Genomic DNA, 12,500 nt, shown 5'->3' on the forward strand with positions numbered 1-12,500 from the left:
GTCTCACTGAGGTCCTTCAGGATTCTTTGCTTCCGCCTTTGTTGTGTTTCATTTTGGTCAGTTTTCTCCTGAGTCATTACTGGCTGCATTGGGGCTGGTTTGCTGGCCTGACCACGGTCATTTTCAAGGGGTACAGTCAGTACCTCTGCCTTGCTGAGAAGTGAGTGCCATAGTGCCATCCTGTGGTTATAGGTGGGATAGTCCCTTCTCTAGTTTCGTCTTTGCTTTTCTTTGACTAGAGTCCACCATTTGCTTGCTTCCCTCAACTTGACCAGTTTTTAGCTTATTTTTGTGTCTTTTTCCACTGCTGTATAGCCCACTCTTTGCATACTGTTTTTAAAGCCTGTCTATGGAGTGCCTTGTTGTAATCAGTAGGGTTTTTGTGTTTGAAGTTTATCCAAGCCTTGTATTTCTCATCAGATGCCATCTGGCATCTCGAACCAAACCATGGTTGGTCTTGATTGATCCTAGAATGAATGGCAGTATGGGGACCCACTGCTCCTGGAGCACTGGTGGGAGGTTTGACGTAACTGTTTCATTTGTGTTGATTGACATCGCCTATGAATGTCTTTCCATGATATGTGTGTCACCACTTTCTGATTTGTCTAATGGCAGACTCTCACTTCCAGAGAGTGGTGGCTGTAGTTTTTCCTCATGGAGATGTGTAATGTAATGGCCAGAGGACAGCAATGGTCAGAGCAAACTTCCACGAACCCAAAGGGAGAGCACCTGACTGTATCTTCAGAAAGTTAGTCACAAACCCGGATCAAGTGAGAACTGAGCTATGTTGCAAAGTTGATGCATGGCTTGTTAGATCATACAGCGCCAACATGCCTTCATCAGTTAGCTTGAATGGTATGCTGATTGAGATCACCAAACTATTATTAAGCCATATTTGATCAGATAGGTATTATCAAGGTGGTTTATTAGAAATTCAGTAATTACTTGTTCCCTGAAGTAAACTGTTACACCCACAGCAGCTTTAACGTACTCTGCCTTTCCATCTATTATTTTCCATTGTATAAGTTCCAAGTTTTCTTTGAACTGGGTAGTCAATAACCTGGATTGGTATCAGTGTTTCTTGTGGCATAGAGCTATCCCACCTCCTGATGTATTTCGGATCCCTTTCCCTTATCCAAGGTGAATAGCCAGGAATCTTGGCATAGTTACCAGATACTTGTCATCTAGAAAGGTTTCACATACGAAGATTATGTCTGCTTTGTTTTTTAAGACAAACGTGCATGTGTTAATTCCCCCACATTAGTATGGAAACCTTCTGATGTTTGCCGACACTATTCTTATGTCTTTAGGAAAGGATCTCGGTTGCGGCAGGATTTGTTGTGTTTGTTGTGTTTGGTGGACACCATCTCTCTCTCTCTCTCTCCCTCCCTCCCTCCCTCCCTCTCTCCCTTTCTCCTCCCTCCGTCTCTCCCTCCCTCACCCTCTCCCTCCCTCACCCTCTCTCCCACTCTTCCTACTCTCTCTCCTCTCAGCTCTCTCTCTCTCTCTCTCTCTCTCTCTCTCTCTCTCTCTCCCTCCCTCCCTCCTCCCTCCCTCCTCTCTCTCTCTCTCTCTCTCTCTTCTTCTCTCCTCCCTCCTCCCTCCTCTCCTTTTCCTCCCTCCGTCTTCCTCCCTACCCTCTCCCTCCTCACCCTCTCTCCCACTCTCTCCCACTCTCTCCCTCTCACTCTCTCTCTCCCTCTCCCTCTCTCCCTCTCACTCACTCAATTTCTCTCTTTCTAACAAATAGGGAAATAAACAATACACAAAATATATATTTTATTAATGGCACAAGCTGGCAATGAGAGGTGCCAGGTGTCGATTCCAAGTTTTAATCATGAAAGCATAATTATCAAGAATTATGCTTGTTATGGACTAATAGTTTTTCATTTGAAATTTCACTTTTTGTTAATTATTTTTTTCGTGACGAAGTTCATGATTTTTTTTTTTTTTTATGAAAATGTAGAATTTCTCGTTATTTCAAAAAGATTTTTTTTCTTTTTTTTCGTGTTTCGTATTTCTTCGAGAGGAAATAAAAGTTTTTATTAGTCTTTTTTTCTTTTTTTTTTCCTCGTTCTCTTCTGCTTTTTCCTTTGTATTTCTCTCTCTCTCTCTCTCTCTCTCTCTCTCTCTCTCTCTCTCTCTCTCTCTCTCTCTCTCTCTCTCTCTCTCTCGCTCTCTCTCTCTCTCTCTCTCTCTCTCCCCCTCCCGCCCTCCCTCCCTCTCTTCCTCTCCCTCCCTCACCCTCTCTCCCTCTCCCTCTCTCCCTCTCATTCACTCACTCAATTTCTCTCTCCCTCTCTCTCTCTCTCACTCACTCAATTTCTCTCTTTCTAACAAATAGAGAAATAAACAATACACAAAATATATATTTTATTAATGGCACAAGCTGGCAATGAGAGGTGCCAGGTGTCGATTCTAATTTTTAATCATGAAAGCATAATTATCAAGAATTATGCTTGTTATGGACTAATAGTTTTTCATTTGGATTTTCGTTTTTTGTTAATTATTTTTTTCGTGACGAAGTTCATGATTTTTTTTTTTTTTTATGAAAATTTAGAATTTCTCGTTATTTCAAAAAGATTTTTTTTTTCTTTTTTTCGTGTTTCGTATTTCTTCGAGAGGAAATAAAAGTTTTTATTAGTATTTTTTTTCTTTTTCTCGTTCTCTTCTGCTTTTTCCTTTGTATTTTCTCTCTCTCTCTCTCTCTCTCTCTCTCTCTCTCTCTCTCTCTCTCTCTCTCTCTCTCTCTCTCTCTCGCTCTCTCTCTCTCTCTCTCTCTCTCTCTCTCCCTCTCCCTCCTCTCCCTCCCTCTCCCTCCCTCACCCTCCCTCCTTCCCTCCCTCACTCACCCTCCCTCCTTCCCTCTCCCTCCCTCACCCTCCCTCCTTCCCTCCCTCACCCTCTCTCCCACTCTCTCCCTCTCTCCCTCTCTCTCTCTCACTCACTCAATCAATTTATCTCTTTCTAACAAATAGGGAAATAAACAAGACACAAAATATATATTTTATTAATGGCACAAGCTGGCAATGAGCAATGAGAGGTGCCAGGTGTCGATTCTAAATTTTTAATCATGAAAGCATAATTATCAAGAATTATGCTTGTTATGGACTAATAGTTTTTCATTTGAAATTTCGTTTTTTGTTAATTATTTTTTTCGTGACGAAGTTCATGATTTTTTTTTTTTCATGAAAATGTAGAATTTCTCGTTATTTCAAAAAGATTTTTTTCTTTTTTTCATGTTTCGTATTTCTTCGAGAGGAAATAAAAGTTTTTACTAGTTTTTTTTTTTTTCTTTTTCTCCTCGTTCTCTTCTGCTTTTTCCTTTGTATTTTCTCTCTCTCTCTCTCTCTATCTCTCTCTCTCTCTCTCTCTCTCTCTCTCTCTCTCTCCCTCTCTCCCTCCTTCTTCTTCCTCCTTTCTTTCCTTTCCTCCTCCTCCTCCCTTTCCTCCTCCTTTCCTTTCCTTTTCCTTTCCCTTTCTCTCCCTTTCCTTTCCTTCCTTCCCACTCTCTCCCTCTCTCCCTCTCTCATTCTCACTCACTCAATCAATTTCTCTCTTTCTAACAAATAGGGAAATAAACAAGACACAAAATATATATTTTATTAATGGCACAAGCTGGCAATGAGCAATGAGAGGTGCCAGGTGTCGATTCTATGTTTTAATCATGAAAGCATAATTATCAAGAATTATGCTTGTTATGGACTAATAGTTTTTTCATTTGAAATTTCGTTTTTTGTTAATTATTTTTTTCGTGACGAAGTTCGTGATTTTTTTTTTTTTTATGAAAATTTAGAATTTCTCGTTATTTCAAAAAGATTTATTTTTTTCGTGTTTCGTATTTCGTCGAGAGGAAATAATAGTTTTTATTAGTTTTTTTTTCTTTTTCTCGTTCTCTTCTGCTTTTTCCTTTGTATTTTCTCTCTCTCTCTCTCTCTCTCTCTCTCTCTCTCTCTCTCTCTCTCTCTCTCTCTCTCTCTCTCTCTCTCTCTCTCTCTCTCTCCCTCCCTCCCTCCTCCCCTCCTCCTCCCTCCCTCTCTCCCTTTCTCCTCCCTCCCTCTCACCCTCCGTCTCTCCCTCCCTCACCCTCTCTCCCACTCTGTCCCTCTCACTTTCTCCCTCCTCTCTCACTCTCTCTCACTCTCTCTCTCTGTCTCTCTCTCTCTCTCTCTCAGCCTCTCTCTCTCTCGTTCTCTCTCTCTCTCTTTCTCTCTTTCTCTCCCTCCCTCCCTCTCTCCTCCCTCCCTCCCTCCCTCCCTCCTTCCCTCCCTCACCCTCCCTCCTTCCCTCCTTCCCTCCCTCACCCTCTCTCCCACTCTCTCCCTCTCACTCTCTCTCTCTCTCTCTCACTCACTCAATCAATTTCTCTCTTTCTAACAAATAGAGAAATAAACAATACACAAAATATATATTTTATTAATGGCACAAGCTGGCAATGAGCAATGAGAGGTGCCAGGTGTCGATTCCAAGTTTTAATCATGAAAGCATAATTATCAAGAATTATGCTTGTTATGGACTAATAGTTTTTCATTTGGATTTTCGCTTTTTGTTAATTATTTTTTTCGTGACGAAGTTCATGATTTTTTTTTTTTATTGTTCATGAAAATTTAGAATTTCTCGTTATTTCAAAAAGATTTATTTTTTTATTTTTTTCGTGTTTCGTATTTCTTCGAGAGGAAATAAAAGTTTTTACTAGTTTTTTTTTTCTTTCTTTTTTCCTCGTTCTCTTCTGCTTTTTCCTTTGTATTTTCTCTCTCTCGCTTTCTCTGTCTTTCTCTGACTCTCTTTCTCTATTTCTTTCTCTCTCTCTCTCTCTCCCTCCCTCCCTCCCTCCCTTCCTCTCCCTCCCTCCCTCTTCTTCCTCCTCTCCTCCCTCTCTCCCTCCCTTCCTCTCCCTCCCTCCCACTCTCTCCCTCTCCCTCTCCCTCTCTCTCTCTCCCTCTCTCTCTCTCTCTCTCTCTCTCTCTCTCCCCCTACCCTCCCTCCCTCCCTCCCTCCCTCCCTCTCTCCCTTTCTCCCCCCTCCCTCCCTCACCCTCCCTCCTTCCCTCCCTCACCCTCTCTCCCACTCTCTCCCACTCTCTCCCTCTCCCTCTCTCTCTCTCTCACTCAATAAATCAATTTATCTCTTTCTACCAAATAGGGAAATAAACAATACACAAAATATATATTTTATTAATGGCACAAGCTGGCAATGAGCAATGAGAGGTGCCAGGTGTCGATTCTAAGTTTTAATCATTAAAGCATAATTATCAAGAATTATGCTTGTTATGGACTAATAGTTTTTCATTTGAATTTTCACTTTTTGTTAATTATTTTTTTCGTGACGAAGTTCATGATTTTTTTTTTTTTTTTATGAAAATTTAGAATTTCTCGTTATTTCAAAAAGATTTATTTTTTTTTTTTTTTTCGTGTTTCGTATTTCTTCGAGAGGAAATAATAGTTTTTACTACGATTTTTTTCTTTTTTTTTCTTCGTTCTCTTCTGCTTTTTCCTTTGTATTTTCTTTGATTTTTGTTCTATTTTTCTTCTATCTCTTTTAGCTTTTGTTGATTTTTTATTATTCACTCTCTTATGTTGTATATGTTTTCGTTTTCATTCTCACACATTTTTTTTATCGTCTCACAAATTACAATCCTTCGTTATTTTTTTATTTATATCGAAATAATTACGATCTCATTACAACCCCCCCACCCCTTCCCCCCACCCCACCTCCTCCCTCCTTGCGATGTCAAAAAAAAAACTCTTTTCTTTTTTATTTATTTATCTATTTATTTATTTATTTTATTTTATTAGTCTATGAATAGCTTATCGTTCATCTGGCAACTTGGGGGCGACCGTGAGACTATCGTCGAGGTTGTTATTTATTATCGTTTAATTATGTGGTTCGGTCGTCGCTTGTTTTGGGACGCCGCGCCTTTTCTCTTTTGTTTTTGTTGATGTCTGTCTTTTTTTTTTTGTATTTATCTATTTATCTATTTATTAGATAGCTGTTGTTTTTGTTGATGTTTGTCTTGTTTTGTATTTATCTATTTATTTTTTAGATAGCTGTTGTTTTTGTTTTGTTTTGTCTTTTTTTGTATTTATCTATTTGTTTATTTTTCAGATAGCTGTTGTTTTTGTTGATGTGTCTTCTTTGTATTTATTTATTTATTTTTTAGATGGCTGTTGTTGTTGATGATGTCTTGTCTTTTTTATATTGATTTATATTTGTTGATATATATTTTTTTTTGTCTTTATATATTGTTTTTGTTTCTTCTTTTTTAGATAGCTATTTTTGTTGTTGTTGATCTCTGTCGTTTTTATATTGTTTTTTTGGTGTTGTTGATAGATTTTATATATGTATTTTTTATATATCTTTTTTATATTGTTTTTGTTTATATGTGTCTGATGTTTATGATGTCTGCATTCGCGCACAAGGACACACAGACACGCATACATGCACGTAGGCCTTACACGCATACATACACGTAGGCCTACACGCATTCATACACGTAGGCCTACACGCATACATACACGTGTCTACATATGTGTACATGCACGTAGGCCTACACGCATACATACACGTAGGCCTACACGCATACATGCACGTAGTCCTACACGCATACATACACGTAGGCCTACACGCATACATGCACGTAGGCCTACACGCATACTTACACGTGTCTACATGTGTACATGCACGTAGGCCTACACGCATACATACACGTAGGCCTACACGCATACATGCACGAAGGCCTACACGCATACATGCACGTAGGCCTACACGCATACATGCACGTAGGCCTACACGCATACTTACACGTGTCTACATATGTGTACATCCACGTAGGCCTACACACATACATACACGTAAGTCTACATATGTGTACATGCACATGAGAAGACACGGAGACACATACACGGTCGCAAAGTACTTTAGATCCACCTTGCTCGCACGTATATACTCGTGTATATATATATATATATATATATATATATATATATATATATATATATATATATATATATATATTCACTCTTATATATTTCACAAACATATAAACATATAAACACTACCATTCCAAACTCACATGCAGGTTGAAGGTTGAAAAAAAAAACAGATCGATAGACAGGTAGATTGATAGACAAGCAGGAAATTGAGATATCCATGCTAATAGTGACTGCCCCCACCCCCCCTTCCCTCCTCTCCCCATACCCCCCTCTGGTCCCCGAGCCCATCCCCTCCTGCTCTCCCAAGTGCCAGGCACCGCTCCCCATGCCCCCCCCCCTCCCACTAATTACACCTTCCCCCCTCCCGCTACCCCTACCCTCCTCCCACTCCCGCTTCTCATTGTTTTATTTATGTGTTTCTGAAAAAAATCATTATTTTATCAATTCATATATATGTATACACACACACACACACACACACACACACACACACACACACACACACACACACATATATATATATAGATAGATAGATAGATAGATAGATAGATAGATAGATAGATAGATAGATATAGATATAGATATATGAATATATTGTTACAATGAACCTTCCTTAGCTAAATCTGAATAATTTCATTTTATTCTTATCCTTCTCTTAATGAGGTTTGTCATTTATTCATCAAGGATATAAATCAAATATAAATGTAGAGAACAAAATTTATCCTAAATTTCTCAAGTTAAGTTCAAAGCTTTATACGATATTCTTAACATTTTATCACATTTATTATTAATTCTTTCATTATCTTTCAATACAAGACTTATCAAATGCTTCCCTTATTCCATAAATGTCTAAAAAAATTAATTTGTTCTTAACCGTCATTTAGTTCTCGCTAACTCGTATGGATTTTATAAATTTCTTATGATTGCAAAAAAAAAAAAAAAAAAAAAAAAAATTATAAGCTTAACTTGTTTCGACGAAATTTGACGTCAATCACCAAAATATTTATTAGCACTAAAAGTTAATGTCAATCACAATTGAATTACTCATAACATTCAATAGGTTGTTAGAGTCACTTTCAATGCTCTGATAATCTTATATATATATATATATATATATATATATATATATATATATATATATATATATATATATATATATACACACACGCACACGCACACGCACACGCACACAGACACACACACACACACACACACACACACACACACACACACACACACACACACACACACACACACACACATATATTTTTTTTTTCTCTTTAGATTTTTTTTTCTTTTTTTTTCTTTTTTTTCTAGATTTGTAGATATTGAATCATTCAACAAAATATTTATACGTAATCTGAACTGAACTTTCAAATACCTTTAAATCTATACATATCCCTGTTTTGATACATTCCAATATTACTACAATTTTATCACGGTTGACCAATTCATCTAAGGAGGCAGCACGAATGTAGAAATGTATTAAACACTAATAGGAGTTTACGAATGTTTACAAATTAAAACTAATAGGAGTTTACAAATTAAACACTAATAGGAGTTTACGAATGTGTTTACAAATTAAAACTAATAGGAGTTAATAAATGTGTTTACAAATTAAAACTAATAGGAGTTTACGAATGTGTTTACAAATTAAAACTAATAGGAGTTAATAAATGTGTTTACAAATTAAAACTAATAGAAGTCTACAAATGTGTTTACAAATTAAAACTAATAGGAATTTACAAATTAAACTCTAATATAAGTTTAGAAATTTGTTTACAAATTAAACCTAATAGGAGTTTACAAATTAAACACTAATAGGAGTTTACAAATTAAAACTAATAGTTTATAAATTAAAACTAATAGGAGTTTACAAATGTGTTTACAAATTAAAACTAATAGGAGTTTACGAATGTTTACAAATTAAAACTAATAGGAGTTTATAAATGTTTACAAATTAAAACTAATAGGAGTTTACAAATTAAACACTAATAGGAGTTTACGAATGTGTTTACAAATTAAAACTAATAGGAGTTTACAAATTAAACACTAATAGGAGTTTACGAATGTGTTTACAAATTAAAACTAATAGGAGTTTACGAATGTTTACAAATTAAAACTAAAAGGAGTCTACAAATGTGTTTACAAATTAAAACTAAAAGGAGTTTACAAATGTTTACAAATTAAAACTAATAGAAGTCTACAAATGTGTTTACAAATTAAACACTAATAGGAGTTTACGACTGTGTTCTCCCAAAGAAATACAACACGTCCTCTGACAAAGACCAACAAGCAGTGAAGAAACGTTAACACACTGATCGGTAAAATTATTCATAGCTTTTGACAACGTGCGACAAGTCCTTAGGCAGACACACGAAAGAAAATATATTGAGAAATTTAAAAGTTATTTATGAAGATTAATTCCTTTTGATAAAGCACACGAAGTTCGTTGAGAAAAAAACGACAACAAAACTGACAAATATTTTAACACAAATATTGAGTCAATATATATTTTGTTTGTGTGATATATAGATAGAAATCATTAATGAAAAGAGGACTTTAGATCTGATAGAAAAACAAAAAGCAAAAATTTGGACACCCAATAAAACCCCGCCCACGTTTAAGACCTACAAACTCAAAAATATTTAAAGGTATATATATAAGTATATATAAAGGTGTATAATATATACCGCTTTTTATATAAATCATCAAAAAAATCATGCTGGAAACTTTATACCTGAACGACACTAAACTTTCATCTAAATCATAATAAAGAAAAAAAAATTGCTGTTCTTACCTTCTCCAAAGTTCTATTTCGAGTCAAAAGAATCAGCATTACTTACATCTAACAACTCCATCTCATTATTATATGTGATTTCTAAGCCTTTTGGGATCATCAGAACTATCAGCGACAAATGTTACATCCTTGGAAAAATAAACATTGCATACTTAATGCATATTTCTGATTACTACTACTACAATGTAGTTTTTTTTTTTTTTTTTTTTGAAATAGCAAATTAAAAAATCCATGAACTTACGAAAAAATCTATCATAAACTACTTTGCTTAACAATATATAAATATATGTTTGTGTATATATATGTGTGTGTGCGTGTGTGTGTGTGTGTGTGTGTGTGTGTGTGTGTGTGTGTGTGTGTGTGTGTGTGTGTGTGTGTGTGTATTATATATATATGTATATTTCTTTTTTCAAGCTTAAGGAAGGGGCGGCATGGTAATGGGAGAGAGGGAGTGGGAGGGAGAGAAAGAGAGAGAGGAGGGAGAAGAGAGAGACGAAAGGGGGGGGGAGAAAGAAGGAAGAGAGAAAAGAAGGTGGTGGAGAGAGGAAGAAGAAGAAAAAGGTAGAGAGAGAGAGACAGACAGACAGAGAAAGAGACAATCAGACATATAATCATGGTGATAAATCGACCAAGAGAGACAAACAAGCAGACAAACAAGACAGACATCGAGAGAGAGAGAGAAAACAACAAAAGAAAGAGAAAGAGAGAGACAGAGACACCAAGCACGCAGAGAAAGAAAAAGAGAGAGAGAGCGAGAGGCGCAAGCAGCCCCTCCACACACCCCCAGCAATAACCACCCGACGAAGAAGAAGCAAAAACAAACAACAAGCAAAGCCACTCCCGGGGGACACACCAACCCGACCCCAACCATTATTACACATGACTTATCAGGAACAAGAAAAGTGATTGTGGTCGTGTTTGGCTTCTGCTTGTACAGGCACGCTGGGGTCTGCCTGTACGCCTCTCTCTCTCTCTATTTATCTGTCTGTCTGTCTGTCTGTCTGTCTGTCTTTCTCTCTTTCTCTTTCTCTGTCTCTCTCTTTCTATCTTTTTCTTTCTCTATCTTTCTTTCTCTCTCTTTCTATCTCTCTATCTCTCTCTCTCTTTCTCTTTCTCGCTCTCTCTCTCTCTCTCTTATCTTTTTCTCATTCTCTCTTTCTTGCTCTCTCTCTATCTATCTTTCTTTCTCTTTTTCTCTCTTTCTCTTTTTTTCTCTCTCCCTCTCCTTCTCCCTCCTCCTCCCTCCCTCCCTCCCTCCCTCCTCCCTCCCTCCCTCCCTCTCTCTCTCTCTCTCTCTCTCTCTCTCTCTCTCCTCCCTCCTCTCTCCCTCCCTCCCTCCCTCTCCTCCCTCTCCCTCCCTCCCTCTCCCTCTCTCCTTCTCTCCCTCTCTCCTTCTCTCCCTCTCTCCTTCTCTCCCTCCCTCCCTCTCCCTCTCCCTCCCCTCCCCCTTGTACACATGATGCTTGCTGTCCGCTTTCATTTTGCCTTCGGTGTCCACGTCTTCTTTCGCTTAGTGCTTGGTGAAAGCGTACTCGTGCTTGTGGGTTTGTGTGTTTGTTTGGACGCGCGTGTGTTTGTTTGTTTGTTTGTTTTCTTTGTTTTGGGGTAAAAAAAATTGCAGACTATTCAATTCTGCCCGATGGCGTTAGTGTACAGGGTAATTAATGGGGATAATGATAGGAATGTGATAGGATTTAATGATGATGATAACGCTTGTAATGTTGATTATACCCTTAGTAATAACACAATTAAATTTACTAACATTGATGATAACAGTAGCAATGATAATAATAATGATTATATCTTTATTCTCATCTTTATCGCTATTACCACACCCATTACAACAGACAACAGACAAGCCAAGAAGTAGCAACAACCCTAATACCCCCCCCCCTCCTCCTCCTCCCCCATTACAACAGACAACAGAAGCCAAGAAGTAGCAACAACCCTAATACCTCCCCCCTATTACAACAGACAACAGACAAGCCAAGAAGTAGCAACAACCCTAATACCCCCCCCCCTCCTCCTCCTCCCCCATTACAACAGACAACAGAAGCCAAGAAGTAGCAACAACCCTATTACCCCCCGCCTCCTCCTCCCCCCCCATTACAACAGACAACAAAAGCCAAGAACTAGCAACAACCCTAATACCCCCACCTCCTCCTCCCCCCATTACAACAGACAACAGAAGCCAAGAACTAGCAACAACCCTAATACCCCCCACCTTCTCCCTCCCCCCCCATTACAACAGACAACAGAAGCCATGAAGTAACAACAACCCTAATACCCCCCACCTCCTCCTCCCCCCCCCCCATTACAACAGACAACAGAAGCCATGAAGTAACAACAACCCCTAATACCCCCCACCTCCTCCTCCCCCCATTACAACAGACAACAAACAGAAGCCAAAGAAGTAGCAACAACCCTAATACCCCCCACCTCCTCTCCTCCCCCCCATTACAACAGACAACAGACAAGCCAAGAAGTAGCAACAACCCTAATACCCCCCCCCCTCCTCCTCCTCCCCCATTACAACAGACAACAGACAACAAACAGAAGCCAAGAAGTAGCAACAACCCTATAACACCCCCCCCCCACCTCCTCCGCCATTACAACAGACAACAAACAGAAGCCATGAAGTAGCAACAACCCTAACACCCCCCACCTCCTCCTCCCGCAGGTGCGCGAGGGCCTGGCGAAGAAATCCCTAGAGGCGGTGAACCGGTGGTCGGAGCGGCTGTACCACCTGTCGCCGGAGCACCTGCGCC

General features: G+C 38.5%; 1 protein-coding gene across 1 annotated transcript in view; it reads left to right on the forward strand.

Annotated features, from left to right (window-relative positions):
- Positions 1-12,500, forward strand: part of LOC113825884 (A disintegrin and metalloproteinase with thrombospondin motifs 3-like) — a 96,479-nt gene that overhangs the window by 13,000 nt on the left and 70,979 nt on the right. Inside the window, exon 2 of the mRNA XM_070121731.1 lies at positions 12,413-12,500. This exon is cut by the window's right edge and continues 154 nt beyond it. Coding sequence (XP_069977832.1) covers positions 12,413-12,500 — 88 coding nt within the window. The remainder of the gene's footprint in view (positions 1-12,412) is intronic.

This window comes from Penaeus vannamei, chromosome 5 (genome assembly GCF_042767895.1).
Source record: "Penaeus vannamei isolate JL-2024 chromosome 5, ASM4276789v1, whole genome shotgun sequence".
In the NCBI taxonomy this organism is placed as follows: Eukaryota; Metazoa; Arthropoda; class Malacostraca; order Decapoda; family Penaeidae; genus Penaeus; species Penaeus vannamei.